Source organism: Pteropus vampyrus, unplaced genomic scaffold, assembly GCF_000151845.1.
Source record: "Pteropus vampyrus isolate Shadow unplaced genomic scaffold, Pvam_2.0 Scaffold1515, whole genome shotgun sequence".
Lineage (NCBI taxonomy): Eukaryota > Metazoa > Chordata > Mammalia > Chiroptera > Pteropodidae > Pteropus > Pteropus vampyrus.
The window spans coordinates 5,679-25,128 of NW_011890296.1; the positions used below are offsets into that span (position 1 = coordinate 5,679).

A 19,450-nucleotide genomic window follows, 5' to 3' on the forward strand; every position below is an offset into this window, starting at 1 on the left:
GCCAGTTCTTTGAGCTCACCCATGGCCTTCGCCTCCCCATGTGCTCTTCCTTCTCCAGGCAAATAAGTTGGTGAAATACCTGATGATTAAGGACTACAAGAAGATCCCCATCAAGCGTTCAGGTGGACAACTGTACCCCCACCCTGAACTCTGCCCTCCCTCCTCCCCCAGCCCTCCCCAGTGGGTCCCCCATCAGGCCTTGGCTGATGGCTCCATGTGCACAGTACAGGGTCTTGACTCTGCTCCCCTCAGCAGGGCTGACCGAGGGGCTGCAGCTCTATGGCCCCCGCTCAGCCCAGGTGCTTTCCCCACGTCACCTCTCCTGCAGACATGCTGAAGGATGTTATCCGAGAATATGACGAACATTTCCCTGAGATCATTGAACGAGCAACATACACCCTGGAAAAGGTGGGTGTGGGGATGGGAGCAGCTCTGTGGAACAAAAGCGGCAGGGAAGCCTTGCCTAGCTTCTCCACCTGGGAGCTTCCACTACATACTTCCTCCCCTGGGTTCCTCTCCCTCGTGCTCTCTGAAGCACCTGCTGTCTCCTGAAGTGGGTCCTATTGCCTCGGCCAGTGCCAGAGCTCCTACAGGCCAGCTCTTCCGCGTCCTCTCTTCTTCATCCTCCCCCATGACTTTGGGTTCCCTGCCTAGGAAATGTTTTGACAGGGAATGGAGTGACTGCCTGCAGGACACCCGGCATGTTTTTTTTTTTTTTTTTTTTTTTGTAAACCTCACGTTCTGTTTTCTCCCCGTGTAGAAGTTCGGGATCCACCTGAAGGAGATTGACAAGGAAGAACACCTGTACATTCTTGTCTGTACTCGGGATTCCTCGGCTCGCCTCCTGGGAAAGTGAGAAGGGGCAGGGGGATCGTGTCTTTCCTAGGTGGTGCCTCCCCTCCTCTCAGGGAAAGAGGAAAACAGGGCTAGAGGGCTTAGCACAATGCCCACCCACAGTTAGTGGTGCCAGGTGCTTACCAGATGAAAGGGGTAGAAGCCTGGATGAGGCCTTGCTGCAGTCAGGGTTTCGCCCCCGCCTCCTCCTCCAAGAAAGCAGGCTTCTTGTTGCTTTCCTCTTCCTGCTAAGTGCTTGGCCCGGGCTTGGTAGAGTGGTTGGTTCTGGAGGAGCTTCTTGTCCAGTGTAGCTCCCATGGGCAAAAGGCAGGGAAAGTGTGGATGTGCCTCTGGACACACCTTTGGCAAGCACTTGCTCCCCGCCTAACCCTGTCCTCGGCGGAATCCTGGGAGGGAACATTTGGTGGATGAAATGATGCAATCTCAAGCGGAGGAATGAATTGTCTGGATCAGGTAGCAAGCCATGCACAGCGTGGGGAGAACTTCCCTGTAGCGGAGCAGCCTGAGAGAGGCTAGTTGGGTGAGCCGGTTGTAGTCTCTCGGGCAAATGGCTGCTGGACAGGATCCCTCTTTCTACACCTTTAGGACCAAGGACACTCCCAGGCTGAGTCTCCTCTTGGTGATTCTGGGAGTCATCTTCATGAATGGCAACCGGGCCAGCGAGGGTGAGTGGCTGGACCTGCAGCTGAGGGGCTGCCCTCAGTGTCACCTTCGTGTTCTAAATTCTTGTACCTCATCTCCCCTCACAGCTGTCCTCTGGGAGGCACTACGCAAGATGGGACTGCGCCCTGGGTACGATCGGACTCTCTGGGCTCTCACTGCCCCTCAGCATTGTCCTTGGGCACAGGAGGCCCTGGGATTGCAACAGCTTGGTGGTCTGGTACAGGGGAGTGGGCATCCTGGACTAGGCAGAGTGCAAAGGGTCTCATCAGGGTGCATGGCAAAATGGCCCTGAACTCTCAGCCCCCTTTCTGCTCCGTGCCCCTTCTCTGTCCCCAGAAGAGATCTAAGAGAAACCATCAGAATTTGGGGCTCCATCAAACCCCTATGTAGGCCATCGCTGACAAGTAGCCGTCTGACCTCTGCTGCATGCCCAGGCCTCATGGGGCTGCCCCACGAGGCTGGGAAGCTCTCAGTTCTGTTAGGGAGTGCTCCTGCTCACATCTGGGCACTGCCACCAGCTCTAGTCATGGACTCCTTTCCTTTCCCTCAGGATGAGGCACCCATTTCTTGGCGATCTGAGGAAGCTCATTACAGATGACTTTGTGAAGCAGAAGTAAGTATTGACCGAGATAACTCCGTCTCACATCCATGCCTTTCTTGTGTGCCGGTCTGGCTGAGGAAGCCATTCCCCGTCCTATATCTTAACACCAGAGTGATGGGGGGCTCTGGGGTGAGTGTGGGTGGGGATATATGAGTGTCTGTGGGATTAGAATTCTGGGGCGGTCTTGGGGAAAGGGGGCGCACGTTGACTGAGAACACGGTGCGGGGCGTGTTACATCCACCACGTCATTCAGTACCTGCCCTGCAGGCTGTAGGAGACTGTCCCCTGCTTTACACCTCAGGAACCTGGGGCTCAGAGACTGGAAGTCTGAGTGTGGCCCCAGCTGGTCAGGGGCCCATTCGGGCCTGGAGGCCAGCCCTCCTGACTTTCGGGCCAGGGCCCACCTTATCCTCGGTCCTCGGAGAACACGTGCGCACTCACACAGGTGCACTAGCACACATTTGCGCACATACGATCGGGAGAGTATGCGGAATACACTGCTCTCGGACTGTTGCTTCCCTTTCCTTCACCGTCGTTTTCCGTGGTGGACTGTCCCAGGGCTCAGCCAGGCCACGGGTGAGACCCTGCGGTGGGGTGTGCTCAGAGCAGGGGGCCTGAAGAAATGGCTCCTCTGTTTACAACACACCCAACAGGAATCCGGGGTCATTGTGACGAGGGGCACCAAACTTGTGGCCTTCTTATGAACAGACACCCTACACGTGTTCCCCACCCCCCACCCCGCACTTCCCCATGGGTGCCGGGCAGGACCAACAGCCCAGAGCTTTGAAGGCCTCGGTATTGGAGGCAGAAACCCTGGGAGTGGGGCACGGGCCAGAGGGCCAAGGCAGTCCTGCAGGAGCTGAGCTGTAGCATGGGGTTGAGAAGGGGCCACGTGGGAGCCATAAGCATGACAACAGGTCTACATGGCTAGAGGCAAAAGTTTATCTTCCTCTCCACTGAGGTACCTGGAATACAAGAAGATCCCCAATAGCAGCCCATCCGAGTATGAATTCCTCTGGGGCCTGCGGGCCCGCCACGAGACCAGCAAGATGAGGGTGCTGAGATTCATCGCCCAGGTAACGGAGGTCCTCTGCTGGGGGCCAGGCCCAGGGGCTGTCACTTCCCAGCCCTTGTGTGTTTCTCGGTCACTGAGGCTCAGAAAAGTTCCTAGGTAACTCGCCCAAGTTCACTGACATTGTGCGTGTGAAGGATGGGGCAAAATCCCAGGTCTGGTCCAGAGTAAGAAGAGCCTGACTCCAGTGGTCTTTATTTTTATTGTGATTACGCACAGCGCACAGGAGGGTGTAGGGTGCTCAGTGAATGTGGGGTATCTGTTAGGAGGGTTGCTGTTATTCCATCGCAGAATCAGAACCGAGATCCCCAGGAATGGAAGGCTCACTTCTTAGAGGCTGTGGATGATGCCTTCAAGACGATGGACGTGGATATGGCTGAGGAACATGCCAGGGCCCAGATGAGGGCCCAGATGAATATTGGGGATGAAGCTCTGATTGGACGGTGGAGCTGGGACGACATACAGGTGGAGCTTCTGTCGTGGGACGAGGACGGAGATTTTGGCGATGCCTGGGCCAGGATCCCCTTTGCTTTCTGGGCCAGATACCATCAGTACATTCTGAACAGCAACCGTGCCAACAGGAGGGCCACTTGGAGAGCCGGCGTCAGCAGTGGCACTGATGGTGGGACCAACACCATCGTCCTAGATGGCCCTAGCACCAGCTCCACCATCCGGACCAGAAATGCCGCCAGAACGAGTGCCAGCTTCTTCTCCTGGATCCAGTAGGATTTTCAGGTGATAAATGAGACTCTGAAGGGCAGGGCGGGCTGAGGAAGGGTTGTGAGAAGTAGGCAGAAGGCCTGGTTTGGGGAGGGAGAACGGTGAGAGTTTGGACAGACTCTTGTTTTATTCTTTATATCCCTTACTGTTTCACATGTATTTCTATTTCTGCCTTCACTTTTGTGTCCTGTGTTTACAGACAACGCTGAACTGCAGCAATCACTCACCCAGTCAGAGTGCCTCCTCAGACTCCATGTCCACATAGCACTCTAGGTGGCCTCCGCTTGCCCATCAAAGATGGCATGCAAGACTCAGCTCTCTTTGCCCTCCTGCTTTCCTCATGTGCTGTTGTCGTGCTGTCATGTTTTTGGTTGGTATCAGTGTTACATTAAAGTTGCAAAATGAATTGGCACGTTCCCTCCATTACCGGTGCAGGTGTTGCTCTGAGTGGCCCATGGTCCGCTCTCTGGGATGGGGGTATGGGGGGGGTGAGGGGGAGGGGGCTCGCCTCTGCCTAAGAGGCAGGCGGGGCGCTGGGCAATGTGAAGGTGCTTGTGAGTGTGGAGACCGTGAGTTTCGAGAGGCCCCCGTCCACAGAGTTACATGATTTCCTACACAATGCAGCCCCAGTTAGATGCCAGTGCGGAGTGGGGGAAACAGGAGAAGGGATGGGGTGGAGGCTGTGGGTTAGCGCCACTGTCCCTCCCACCAAGGTACAGGGTCCACAGACATCTACCGGGACCCAGCTCCCTGTCTCCACCTTTGGAGGCAGTGTCCTGGAACCCTTCCCTCATCATCCACACAATTTCAGGACCTCATCCCTCAGAGGGAGCCTAAAGGACAATGAGGTAGACCTCACGGTGACATTCTCTCCCCTCCAGCAGGTAGGAGGAGGATCATTATTGCTGAGAATAGATTCGATGAAAGCAAAGCTGCGTTCAAACCTCCGAAAGCCCATTGCCTGTGGTCATGACCTCAGGCCTGTTTGGGACTCCCAGAGCCCTTCATTGGAAGCAGGGCTGTCCCATTGAGGCTAAGGCCAGGCCTAGGTCCTGGTGTCTTCGAGGGCTAGGTGAGCCCTGCGGCGGGCGGGCGGGCGGGGGGGGGGGGGGCGGGGATGCGGCTAGTTCTGCAATTCTTCCAGTGGGTGACAGTGAGGACAGAGACACGTAGGGCCCCTGGGAATGGCTCAGTAGTGGACAGGGACAGTGCCCAGAGCTTCCTCAAGTCCCCCAGTGATGTTCACACCTTGGGAGGACAAAGGCCCAGGTTAGGAGAGAGAGAGTAGTTAGGGCCCCTGTCTGCATTGCCTCTTTTCTCTGAAAAGAGGTCCTCTCTCAGCCAGACCTGGATCCTGACATAAACCCCATGACATAATTTGCCAGGCCCAATGGAAAATGAAAACGTGGGTCTCCCCGCACCACCCCCCCCCGCAAAATTATTACGAATTCCAAGAGAACAACAGCAGAGCATTGAAGCACATGTGGGGCCCTTCTGCGTGCTAGGTCCTCTGGGACTGCATAGGTCACACCCCCAGGAACCTGACTCTGTCTGCACCCCTCCCCTAAAGACAGGCTTCAGGCGGGTCTCTGCCTTGTTGCCCAGTGCTGTCACTTCTGCCACTCTGGGTGCTGGGTCCTTGCTTGGCCACAAAAGCATTCTGTGACTTCTGTCAAAAATGGGGTCTCTTTCCCTTTAGGTTTTCAGGTGTGTGGCCCGAGATGTGTGGGGGGCTGGGAGAGCAGGGAGTGGGTGAAGGATGCCAGGGAGCCCAGCCCTGGCACGGTGAATGATACATGACGTTTCTGGTCCCCTCGTCCTGGGAACCTCCCAGGACCCTGTTGTGCACACAGTAGGCACATGCCTTTTCATGGATGAATGCGGGGCTCTCACAAAAGCCACAGGTGTGAGTTTGAGCACTGTGTGCAGAATGCACCTGAGAAGTGGCAGCTCATCTGGAAAGGAGGAGACAGCAGTCATCGGAGGCAAGGTGCTGGGGAGGACACCAAGTCTCCAGGCCTGTAGGTTACAACACTTTCCCCTGACCACTCCACCTTCCCCAGGGTCAGCCTCCCAGGAGCCCACTCTCTCCCACCCTGCAGGAGGCAGTGCTGAGAGCTGGCTGGCCAGGGAGGAGGAGAGCAGAGAGGTGGCAGGAGGGCCATGAGGAATGCAGCCAGGTTGGGTCCCCCAGAAGGGTCAGGCTAGTCACCTTGGAGGTGGCCTACCTCCTCAGTCACAGGGCAACCATGACACCAGAGCAGGCCTCCCTCCCGCCCCAGCCTGGGGCCTTCCACAGGCTCCCCTCAAATGCATCTCAGCAAGAGTTTTCTGAGACCCTAGTCCTCACCAGGGCCCCTGGATGAGGTGTGCGTGCACCTAGGCAGCTCCCACAGCTTTCTCCCCACCCAGGCCTGCGCCCTCTGACTCCTCTCACTCTTGTTGATGGACAAACATTCCTCGATTCACTTGTTTCCAGTTATTGACTATTGCGCATAAAGTTTTCTGAACATTCACTTACCGTTTCTTGTATGGGCGTAGATTTTACTTACTAGACAGCCCTGAAGAGAGGGGATGGTCAGGCCCATTCCACAGATGAGGAAAATGAGACTCTGAGAGGGAAGGCACTTGCCCTAAGGCACAGAGCCAGGAAGTGGCAGCACTGGGCCTCGAATCCAGAACCCTCTGATTCAACTGTGTGCTCTGCCCACTGCAGTCTGTTCCCACTGCCTTCGAGGGGCTCACAGTGTCATTTGGGACAATAGCACCACCTCTCACCACTCTCTGGTGACACCCACCCTCCCACCCACCCAGGCTGCCCCTACCTTTCCCGTCTCCCTTCATTGAACCAGAACCCCACCCCTCATGGCTTCCCACCACCGAGGTTCATCCTGCCTGCACTCTCCCAGCCCCCTGAGACGTCTGGTTTGGAGACTTCCTGGGCATCCATCTTGCTCCTCCTCGTCGTATTTGTCACCATCGGCACCAGGCCCTGGTGCACTATCTCCTTCCAACTTCGCTGATACTCTGCAGGGGTTACTGTTCCTCATGGCATGCATGGCAGAACAGACTCAGAGAAGGGAAGCGATTTGCCTGAGGTCTCTGACCCAGCTCTGCCACTGTCTCCACAAGCGACCCTGGCCCCACCTTTTCTCTCTCTGGCCCTTAAGATCCCCATCTCTCAAAGCACAGAATTGGACTAGATGTACTCTGAGGGTGCTCAAGCTCTGAGGTCTGCTGTCTTAGTCACATCATCTCTCTGGCCCTTGGTTTCCTCACCTGAGTCATAAGGGTAAGAGCATGTCCCCAGTCCTGCCCGGTCCAGCTCCCAGGAAAGCTGTGAGCAGTTGCTGTGGCCTGTGCATGAAAGCAAGTAGGAAATGGGTAAAGTAGTGTGCAAACAGGATGTGCACGTGCCACCCAAGCACTCCATGCGTGTCTGAGAGGGGAGGGCGTCTGGAAAGCATCTGGGATCGATGTCCCTCCCTGCCCGCCTGAGCCCCGTGACCTTGGGCCAGTCACTTCACCTCTCAGCACCTCCATTTCCTCATCTGCACAGTCGGGTTACATTGCCCACCTCATAGTCTCAAAAGACAACACCGAGTAGTAGGGATGTGGACGGTGTCAGAAATCTAGCACCACAAGGACCCCCACCCCAAACCCATCACCTTTTTTCCAGTGAGGAGATTGAGGACCCGGCAGAGGAAATGACTTGTCCAATGTCAAGTTCCCCGGGTTCCAATTCTGGATGACTCCATGTTACAAGTGCCCTTGATTTTGAAACTAACGACATAGAAATGATACAAATCTGCAGGACATCGCACACTTCAAATATGACTTTACACTGTCCTAACGCACCCTCTCAGTATCCTGGAGATGCCAGCACTACAGCATCCATGTCAGAAATGGACTCTCGCACTCGAAGGTGACACAACAGTCCCTTGCCAGGCCGCCTACACTAGTATGTGGTTCAGCAAATGTAGGTTATTTTATTTCGAAATAGGTAACATCCGCAGGTTACGAAGTCCGAGAAATGAAACGGGGTGCACACACTCAATGGCCACATAAAAGAAAATTACAAAGACTGTGGGTGCTAAGACTTGATGAGGATGTGGAGCCAAGACCCCCCCCCCCCCGCACTGTCCATGGAGGTCTTAATTTGTACAAGGGCTTTGGAAAACGTTCAGGATTAGAACGTGTTGATAAACAGGCAAAAGTACACCTTCTGAAAGCAGACAAGGAAGAAGTGGGAAGATGTAACTCTACTACGAGTTATTCGTTGTTTTTAGCTAAGGTTCTGAGGCAGGCGAGAGCCAGATATTCGTGTGCCTGATGGGATGGCAGCAGCTTCGGATTATGCTTTATCCTGTTTCTGAAGCTAACTAGGAAACTGTAGGGTCCCGGCAACTGGAATGGGGGACACGGGGAGGAGCCCTAGGACCGGGTCACCCTCGCAAATCTCCTCTTGCTTCCTTCCCTCCACATGGAAAAAGGGCACAAGGCACAAGGTTGGGACGCAGAAGGAGCAAGGGCAAAAGCAAGAATCAATGTAGAAGGACATTCCCCAGGAGATGGAGTCCAACCTCAGCTGTAGTTCCAAATTCTTGTCCTGAAGCACACTTGGTTCATCTGTGTGAGGGTGGAGTGGGGAAGACAAGAGAAGCTGGCTAGAGCCCCCTGCTTGGTGCCCATAAGTAGAATTCTTGAATGACTGACTGATAAAGCCACGAACGTTTCATTACAAGAGGTCTACGTTTTGGGCATTGTTTCTTAGCAAACCGAGTTCCTCTAAATTAAGCTAATAGTCAAGGTTTCTCTCTCCTTTTTAAATTTTTTTTTCCTATATTGAATAAATCGGACATGTAACACCGTGTGAATTTAAAACGTACAGTGTGGTACTTTCATGCATTTATATATTGTACTATTGTTGCAGCTGTAACAGTATTTATCACATTACATACGTATGGTACAATGTTATTGTCTGCATTCAATATACTGTACATTAGATCTCTATGGCTTAATTAGTACTGATTTCAATTTTGTACATACACTCTCGCATCCCCTGGTAACCGCCAATTTACTGTTCGTTTTTATTTTTTATTTTTCCCTACAGGTTTGAGATTTTTAGATTCCACACACAAGTGATATCGTACAGTGCCTATCTTTCTCTGTCTGACTTATCTAGCTTAGCATAATGTGCTCAAGCTTCATCCATGTTGCCGCAAATGGCAGGATATCCTCCTTTCTCATGGCTGAATAATATTCCACTCTGTATATATACCACATCTTTTTTTTTATCCATTCATCCGTTGATGGGCATTTGGGTGGTTGACTTATCTTGGTAATTGTGAATAATGCTGTGATAAACACTGAAGTACATATAGCTCATCGAACCCCTGTTTTCATTCCTTAGGGTGTATACCCAGCAGTGGAATAACTGGATCATAAGATAGGTCTATTTTTGATTTTTTGAGGAACCTCCATTTGGTTTCCCATAGTGGTTGGAGAAAAAGATACAGAAAAATGAAATTGGACACCTCTCTCACACCACTCACAAAAATTAACTCAAAATGGATCAAAGACATAAACCTGAGAGCCGATCCCATGAATCTCCTAGAAGAAAACGTAGGGAAGAAGCTCATCGATACTGGCCTTGCCAATGGCATTTTTGGACACGATGCCAAAAGCACGAACAACAAAAGCAAAAACCAACAAATGAGACTACATCAAACTCAAAAGCTCTGCTCATCAAAACAAACAATTAACACAATGAAAAGACAGCCTACAGAATGGGAGAAAAAGTTTGCAAGCCATATGCCAGATAAGGGGTTGATATCCAAAATATATTGAAAATTATGCAACAGAATAACAAATAAATAAACAATGTGATTAAAAAGCGGGCAGAGGAACTAAATAGATATTTTTCCAAAGAGGACATTAAAATGGCCAGCAGGCCCATGAGAAGATGCTCAACATAACTAATCATCAGGGAAATGCAAATAAAAACCACAATGAGATATCACCTCGCACCTGTCAAGGTTTCTCTTTATCAGCTTTACCGAGGTTTAATTTACAAATTAAAAATATGCCCCTTTTAAGTGTACAGTTCCATGGACTTTAACAAATGCTACAACCGATGTAACTACCACCCCAATCAAGAAGGAGACCGTTTTCAACACCTAAGAAAATTCCCTTGCGCCCCTTCCCAGTGAATGACTACCATCCACATCCAGCCTTATGCAATCACTGATCTTCTTTCTGTATTTCTGTAGATTAGAATTCTCTTTCCTGGAGCCTGTTTTAGAACATAAACATGCATTATGTAATCTTCGGTGTCTGCCCTCTTTCTTCTCTACTTGAATGCTTTGGAAATTCATCATGCTGTGGCACGGATCAGTAGATTATATTAACATTGTTCCTATTCACGGACAAGCTGATTGATTCAGTTGAAATCACACAGCGTTATGTATGTACGTATGTACGTACGTATGTATGTATGTATGTACCCCAAAACTAATAAGCGAATTTATCTGGAGTGCAGAATACAAGATTAAGACATAAAATCAATCCTATTTCTATATACCAACAAAGAAGAATTGGGAAATGAAATATAAGAGACTACTACTACTTACTTAACAAAAAGAAGGGAAAGTCTTAGCTCCGCATCTAACGAATGATGCTGAGAACAGCAAAACACTGAAGAATGAAATAAAAGAAGACCCAGATAAATAGAGGAACACACTATGGTCATAGATTGGAATATTTGACATGGTAACGATGTCAATTGTCTTGGAATTTATCTATAGATTTAGTGCAGTTCGAATAAAAATCCCAGCGGGATGTTTTGTAGACATAGACAAGAGGATTCTAAAGCTTATATGGAAAGTAGAAGAAACTAGAATAGCCAAACAATTGTGGAAAGAAGAATAAAGTTAAAGGAATCACATGACCTCATTTTAAAACATATAAAGCTACGGTAAACAAAAGTCGGTTCGACAATGATGAAGGGATAGGCAAACAAATAAATAGCTCAGAGGAGACAGTTCCAGAACTAGTCTCACAAAACATGGCCAATTCTTCTTGGACAAAGGCACCAAAGCAGTGCAATGAAGAGAGGACTGTTTTTTTTTTTTGTTTTTTTTTTTTTCCAACACATGTATGGAAACAACCGGATGTCCATCCAAAAGTTAAAGGACCTCATATCTTATACTAGAACCACTAAAAAATAAATCTTAGACACAAGTCAAGAACATAAAACTGTAAAACTTTTAGAAGGAAACAACAGACAAACTTCAACCTGGAGTTTGGCAAAGATGTTTTAGCATGATACCAAAAACCCCTTTTTCCTCTGTGAAAGATACTATTAAGGGTTTGAAAAGACAAATCCTAGGCTGGGAGAATGTATTTGCAAATTATGTATCCGAAAAAGGCCTTGTAACCAGAATAACTAAAAAACTGTTAAAACTCAACATTAAGAAAATAATGGACAAAATATTTGAGCAGATACTTCAACACAAAGGAGATTATATATGTAGTAACTGAGCACATGAACAGATGTTCAACCTCACTGACTCTCAGACAAATGCAAATTGAAACTAAGGCGAGATACCACCATTTCTGTATTAAAATTGCTAAAACAAACGAACAGAGATAGAAGGAAAGAAGAGCAAGCAAAGAAACAAACAAAAAAACCACTTAACAAGAGCAAATGATGTTGAGGATGGATGGGCAGCACCTGGATTTTACCGCATGTTGCTGGAGGAAATGTAAAGTGGTCCAGCCACTCTGGAAAACAGTTTTGCGGCTTCATATGAAGTGAAAAACATACACTTAGCCATATGATCCGGCAATCTCACCCCGCAAGGATTTCCCCTAGAGGAGTTTAAACTTAGATCATACCAAAACCTGCCCATGGTGTTTATAGCAGCTCTGTTCACTTTTACCCCAAACTCGAAACAACCCAAATGCCCTTCAACAAAGTATATTATTTCCATACAATTGGATACTATTCGGTGGTGGAAAGGAATGAACTATTGATACAATCAATGACTTGGATGAAACTCACAGTCATTATGCTAAGTGGTAGAAGCCAGTCTCAGAAGGTTACATTTTAAAGGGTTCCATTTATTATATGACCTTCTTGCAAGGACAAAACGATCCTGAGAGCAGATCGGTGGTGCCATGGTTAGGTGTGGAGAGAGGGTGACTACAAAGGAATAGCACTACAAAGGGATTTCATGGGAGAATGGAAATGTTCTGAATATTGATTGTGGTGGTTGTTACAAGAAGCTATACATATGTTAAAGTTCCTGGAACTGGCCGTCCAAAAGAAGTCTATGTCACTGAATGTTAATTTAAATATAAACTTAAAGAAATAATGGGGAGACAGTTTCTTCCAAAAAATAAAACCATTGGAATTGCACACCAGTGGCCCGAACTATAGAAAATATTGAATGCAATTTTTAGGATGACGGAAAACCATGCCAAATATAAACCGAGATCAATACAAAGGAATGAGTAGCTATAGAAATGGTAAATATGTGGGGGTGGGGGAATCTTTTTAAAATGACTCTCTTTGAAAGTTAACTGAATGTTTTCAAAACCAATAAAAACACATTGTGGGGGCTATCGCGTGTACATATAAAATGTTTGGAAACAAAAGCAAATGGATGGGAATGAAGAAATAAAGGCACACTTTTAGGATTTTTACCTTGCACATGAAGTGGAATATTATTGTTTGTAGGTGAAAAACCTAAATTAAATATGGGTAATATAATCTTACAGGAACCACTGAAATAAACGAATAAATTAAATATGGGTAATATAATCTTACAGGAACCACTGAAATAAAACAAACGAAATAGGTAAAAACCAATACACAGATTAAAAATAGAATACTGAAAAATACTTCAGTAATGCACAAGATGACAAAGGAATTGGGTGAAACAATAAAAAGACAAATGAGGGAGAGAAGGAAAGAAAGAAGGAAGGAAGGAGGGAAGGAAGGAAGGAAGGCATCTACACAAAATAAGATGATGGATTTAAAGCCAATAATATTCATACTTAAAACTAAATGTAAACATTCTAAACTCCCAAATAAAAGGCAGCTATTTCTGGGTAAGATAACTGCAAGATACTACAATGTGCTGTTGAATAGAAATTCACTTTAATGTAGGCACAGGGATCGGTTCAGTGTAGAAGGATCGAAAAAGATACACCATGTGAAAATGAACTGTAAGAACAAAGAAAAGGTGTAATGACAGACAAGGTAGTTTCTAAGACCAAAAGCATTACTAGTGTTAAACAGGGACATTTAGTAATAATAAAAGTGTCAATTAATCAGGAAAGCATAACAATTCTCAGTGCACTGGGTCAAAGAGTTTTAAATTACATACAGCGAAAACTGACGTAACTTAAAAGAGAGTATAGCACACGAATCTATTTAATAGTTGGAAATTTCAAAAATTCTCTGAGATTTTGATATAGCGAATAGATAGAAGGTCGATAAAGATAAAGAAGACTTTAACAACACTATCAACTAGATTGACCTAATGTTAGTACATTCCACCCAATAGCAGTGGAATACACATTCTCTTCAAAGGCATGGGGACACCCACCCACCAAGAAAGATCTTATCCTGGTTATAAAACAAAATTCCATCAATGAAGAATGGTTGAAGTCATGTAGAGGATGTTCTCTGGGCACAGTGGAATTAAATAAGCAAAGCTCTAGAGAATAAACGAAACTTTGAAATTAAGCAATGGACTTCAAAATAACACACGGTCAAAGAAGAGGCACTAGGGAAATTTTGAACTAAAGGAAAATGTAAACACAACATATCAAGTTTTGTGTGATTCAGCTACAGCATCGCTTAGGGAGAAAGGTTTAGCTTTACATGTTTATATTAGGAAAGAGGCAAGGTCTAACACCAATGAACTACGAAACTAAGATGCTAACCAAAGAAGTAAAAAATATGCCAACAGAAAGTAGCAAGAAGGAAACAACAGTAAGGATATCAATGAAATAGAAAACAAACAATAGAAACAATGCCATGAGGTCAATAGCTGGTTCATTCAAAAGATTAATGCAACTGATGAAACTCTATGTGGACTAATCAAGAAAAATCAGACAAGGAACTAATAACTGGTATCAGGAAGAACAGAGGGGACACAACTTTAGAGTGCCAAATGCTAAAACGATAGTAAGGGAATACTATGAACGACTTTATTCCAAAAACATCGACAACGTAGAAGAAATGGACAAATTCCTAGGAAGACGCAATCTATGAAAGCTGACTCAAGAAAATTCAGAATGCTTGAATAGCCTTATATCTATTAAAGAAATAGAATTTGTGAGTAAAAGCCTTCTCACGAAGGAAACTCCAGGCCCAGTTGGCCCCACAGGTGTGTTCTGCAAAATATTTCAGGAAGAACTAGCACCAAATTTATACAGTTCTGTCAGAAAAATGAAGAGCAGGGAATACTTCTCAATTCATTCTGTGAAACTATTATCCTTCTACCAAAGTATCCTTATACAAAACCAGACAAAGGCATTACAAGTAAATACAACTGCAAACCAATATCCCTCAAGAACATAGACACAAAAATCCTTAACAAAATGTTAGCAAAGGAGAACAGCAATATAGCAAAGAGATTCTTTATGACCAAATGGGGTTTCTCTCAAAGCACAAGTGCTCTTGAACATTTGAAAATCAATACCCAGAACGTTACAACTATATCAATGGACTACAAAAGAGAACCATACCATCATCCTAATGGATGCATGCCACACAACAGAACAATGATACCCAAGTGCATCCATGCATTAATCCCTGTAACCTGTGAATATGTTACCGGACGTGGCAGGAGTTACTTCGCAGATGTGATTAAGTGAGGATCTTGAGGTGTGGATATTAATCCCGGATTGCCTGGGTGGAGCAATGTAATCACAAAGGCCCATAGAAGTGGGAGGCAGGAAAATGAACAGGAAGAGAAGGAGATGGGATGACATAAGCAGAGGTCAGAGAGGAGAGAGATTGGGAGATTCTATGCTGCTGGCTTTGAACACGGAGAAAGGGGCAGTAGCCAAGGAAATCGGGTGACCTCTAGAACATAGGAAAGGCAAGGAACAGATTCTTCCCTCGTGGTTGCAGAGGAACATAGCTCTGTAGACGCATCGATTTGGGGCCTGTAAGACGCAATTCGGACTTCCCACCTCCAGAACTGTATAAGATAACAAATTGTGTTGTTTTAAGCCACTACAGCGTGTCATAATTTGTTTTAGCGTCAACGGGATACTCATATAATTCAAGAAAAGCGTTCAACGAAATTTAACATCCATCCAGATTTTTAAAAATGCTCTGCAAACCAGGAATAGAAGAGAGTTTTCTAACCTGATAAAGATCATCTAAAACATACTTCACGGTTTAAAACAGAAAGCTTTACCCCAAAACCTCTCTCACCACTCCTAATCAGCACTGGACTGGCAGTCCTATCTAGTGCATTAAGGCAGGAATTTTTTTTAAAGTTTTTTTTTTTTTTTAAAGGCATACAAGGTAGAAAGGAAGAAGTGCAATTGTCTTTATTCAGATGATATGATCATCTACGTAGAAAGTTCTGAAGATTCTGTTTTTAAAAAATGACTAAAACTACTGCTAGTGAGATAAGCAAGGCTGCAGGATGAGGTCGACAAAAAGTATCAATTATAGTAATTCTAAGAACAAACAATCGGAATTTAAAATAAAAATGCCATTTATATTACATGCAAAACATGAACTACCTAGCAATGAATTTAACAAAATACACGCGAAGCTGTAAAATGAAACTCAATAGGCATTGCCGAGAGAAATTCACGCAATGTGAATGAATGGAGAGATAGATGATGTGTATGGATTTTAAGATTCAACATCGATAAGATGTAAATTCTCCCACAGTTGAGCTATTGACTCACAGCAATGCAAATGACTAGAAAGCAACCGGGTGATTCTGCGTCTTTTACTGGCATACAAAGGATTGGAATAACCTAAACAATTCAGAAAGAGAAACACATATTTGAAGTTCTCGCCCTGCTTAACTTCATAAATTACTAAAAAGCTACCGTCATCAAGACAGTGTGGTAGTATTACAAGTATAGACATACAAATATATGGAAAACAAATAGAAAGTCCAGAAATAAACATACACATGTATGGATGATTGGTGCTCGACAGTGGTGCTAATGGAATCCAATGGGGGAAAACATGCTTTCTACAAATATTGAAGAAACACCGAATACGCAGATGGAAAGAAATGCAACTTTCACATTACTTCAAATCACATACGGATATAGCCTAAAATGGATAATAAGTATACACGTAAAGGATAAAGTTATAAAACTTGTTCATGATGACAGGAGAAAAGGCTTTGTTAAGTTAAGGAGACCTCTTAGAACACAAAAAGCGTGAACGATAAAAGAAGATGAGTAAACTGACTTTATAAAAATAATTCAAAGGCAAATTAAAACTTTTGCTGCTTGGAAGATCCTGTTAAGAAATAAAACCAGTCACGTAGAGGGAGCGCACATACATAACAAAGAACTTACTTGCACGTGTGAATGTATAACAATTTTTTACAACCCAATAATGGGAACCCATAACTTGTTTTAAAAGTGGGCAAAATATTGAGGAAGATACATGAAAGGCAAGTAAACACATGTAAAGTTGCTCAAAATCATTAGTCAACAAGGAAATACAAATCAAAACCAAAATGAGATAGCACACCATAACTACTAGGATGCCTACTGATGGCTTTAAAATGGCCGAAAATGGCAACAGCTGGTGAGGGGGAGCCGCTACAGTTTTCATACATGTTGGTGCAAAGACTAGGTACTTTCCATGAAAGCTTGGCAGTTTCTTGTTGAGTTAAGCACACAACTACCATGTAACCCAGCCATTCCACTCCTAGGGTTTCAACCCAAGAAATAAACAAAATGTCCACAGCACGCTTGGACACGAACAATGGTAGTGGCTTTATTCATAATGTCCCCACACTGAAAACATCCCAAACGTCCATCAATTGGTGAATAGATCATCCAATTGTCACACATCCACAGAAAGATCAAAAGGAACAAACTACCGGCATACGCAATGCAATGCATGGGACTATCCAAAGCATTAAGTGGAAGACCAGAAACAGAATACTGCATACTGTCTGATTCATTTAACATACAATTCTTGAGAAGTCAAAACTAAAATGAGAGAAGGAAGGTTGGTGGTTGCCCGCGGCTGGAGGTGACCGAGGAGAATGACTGCAAAGGCACACGACGGAACTTTGTGGGACACTGGAAGTGTTCTATACTTTGATATCGGCGGTGGTGACACAGATGTTTCAATTTGTGAGGACTCATCAAACTGGACACTTAAAATGGGTATAGAATATGCATTAGGCCTCAACGAAACCAAGAAATAAACAGGACAGATGTTTTACATATAAAAAAGTAAAATATCTGAAAGCAACAACCGAAGGGGTACATTTTCAACAGGTAAGACGTGGTGAAGAGAGAGGATGAGTGTACTAGATGATGGGTCAGATAAAAATATCTGGAATAAAATGTATAGGGACAAAAGGATGGAAAACATAGCATGGGCAGGAAAGGATATGTTGGATGCAGAGGCCTAACACATTCTAATTGGAGTTCCATGAAGAGATGGCAAAGAGAAAAGTGCCTAGGTGATATTTGAACGGAGAGGGATCCGGGCGTTTCCAAAGCTGTCCGATAACATGTCGCCTCCGACTCAAGAAACACTGAGAATCCCAAGCAGGATAATTCTGAAGTAAATATCTCTTAAACCTACATAGCCAAACTTCTGAAAGGCAAACAAAGGGAACATCATGAAAGCCACTATAGTCTTGAAAACAGGATGATGAGACTGACAGTTGACTTTCAACATAAACAAGGAAGCCAGAAGTCTGTAGAACAGTATCTTCAAAGTGCCAAAAGAATTTAACAACCAACTAAGAGCTCAATAAGCAGGGAAAATGTCCTTTAAGATGAAGGTGAAATAAAAGCATTTTTCAGACAAAAAAGTGAATGTTTCATACTCTTACCATTCAATCCAGCAGTCATGCTCCTTGGTATTTACTTAAATGAGTTGAAAATTTTTGTCCGCACAAAAACCTGAACACAAATGTTTATAGCAGCTTTATTCATAATTGCCCAAACTTGGAAGCAATTGTACAGCATGGTGACTATAGTTAATAATAATGTATTGTATACCTGAAATTTGCTGAAAGAGTAGACCCCAACTGTATTCATCACACACACACACACACACGCACTCACACACACATGCACACATGCACACTCACGAGTAAGTATGTGAGATGTCGGAGATGTTAATTAGCTTGATCATGGTAGTCATTTCACCGTAAATACGTATATCAATTTATAGCACCTAAATATGTACAATTTTTATTTGTCGATCATACCTCAATATAACTGAGACAAAAGAATGATCTGCAATATGTGAATAGATAAACTGTGGTACGTGCATACAATGTAATATTATTCAGCAATAAAGAGAAATGAGCTATCGAACCACAGAGACATTTAGAAACCTGAAAGTGCATTGCTACATGAAAAACAGCCAATCTGAAAAGGTTAACTACTGTGTTTATTCCAACGATGTGATATTCTGGAAAAGGCAAGACTATGGAGACGGTAAAAAGATCAGTGGTTGCCAGGATTTGGGAGCACTGAAGGAAGGAAGACTAGGTGGCACAAAAGAGAGTTTCGGGACAGTGGTGAAAGTATTCTCTATGTTACAGTAATGATGGACACATGTCATTATACATTTTTCAAAAGTACAACACAAAGAGTGGACCCGAATGCAAACTATGGACTTTACTTAATAATGATGTATCAATATTGGTTTTTAATTGTAACGGATGGCCCACAATAAATCAAAATGTAAATGGTAGGGGAAATCAAGAGCAGCATGCAGGTGGCGCGGTGAAGGAGTATGTGGAAACTCTCTTATTTTTCGATCAGTTTTACGATAAGCATAAAACTGCTCTAAAAAACCTGTTAATTTAATTTAGATAGAAATATGTTTCACAAGCACATCCACACTAAACGAAATACTTAAGTGTGCTCGTTAAGAGAAAGAGTACGAACCCTGATGGATCTCAAAGATATGTGAGTAATGAACAGTGACCTATCAGATAAATACATGGATATCTTTAAATGATCTGGTTTTAGAAAATGATACTGAAAAATAATGTGTTTTGAAGTTAAATCCACATGGTTTTCTTTGTGTGTGTATCTATGAGTGATTAGAAAATGTGGCAGCAATAATATTAAAGTATGTTATATATTATATTAATAAGTAAGGATATTATAACAAGTAAGCAGAAGGTACTGTTGACTAAATGTTCTAAGGTAGTTGCATTTTCTGTGATGAGATGAAAGGACCAATTTATGTCAGACTTTAAGAAGTTAAGAGTGCATGTCGTAGTCTCCAAAAAACCATTAAAAGAATAACAAAAGAGTGAATACCTATC

At 44.9% G+C, this 19,450-nt stretch overlaps 1 protein-coding gene and 1 non-coding gene across 2 annotated transcripts in view; both read left to right on the forward strand.

The window, feature by feature from the left end:
• Nucleotides 1-4,317, forward strand: part of LOC105310235 (melanoma-associated antigen D4-like) — a 7,405-nt gene extending 3,088 nt beyond the window's left edge. Inside the window, exons 4-12 of the mRNA XM_023526629.1 lie at nucleotides 17-122; nucleotides 329-408; nucleotides 761-852; nucleotides 1,441-1,520; nucleotides 1,605-1,647; nucleotides 2,069-2,131; nucleotides 3,081-3,195; nucleotides 3,483-3,926; nucleotides 4,111-4,317. Coding sequence (XP_023382397.1) covers nucleotides 17-122; nucleotides 329-408; nucleotides 761-852; nucleotides 1,441-1,520; nucleotides 1,605-1,647; nucleotides 2,069-2,131; nucleotides 3,081-3,195; nucleotides 3,483-3,917 — 1,014 coding nt within the window. The 3' untranslated portion in view covers nucleotides 3,918-3,926; nucleotides 4,111-4,317. The remainder of the gene's footprint in view (nucleotides 1-16; nucleotides 123-328; nucleotides 409-760; nucleotides 853-1,440; nucleotides 1,521-1,604; nucleotides 1,648-2,068; nucleotides 2,132-3,080; nucleotides 3,196-3,482; nucleotides 3,927-4,110) is intronic.
• Nucleotides 2,711-2,840, forward strand: LOC111734506. Its single transcript, XR_002778471.1, has one exon. It is a non-coding gene; the product is annotated as a small nucleolar RNA SNORA11 (small nucleolar RNA).
• Nucleotides 4,318-19,450: the final 15,133 nt, after the last annotated feature.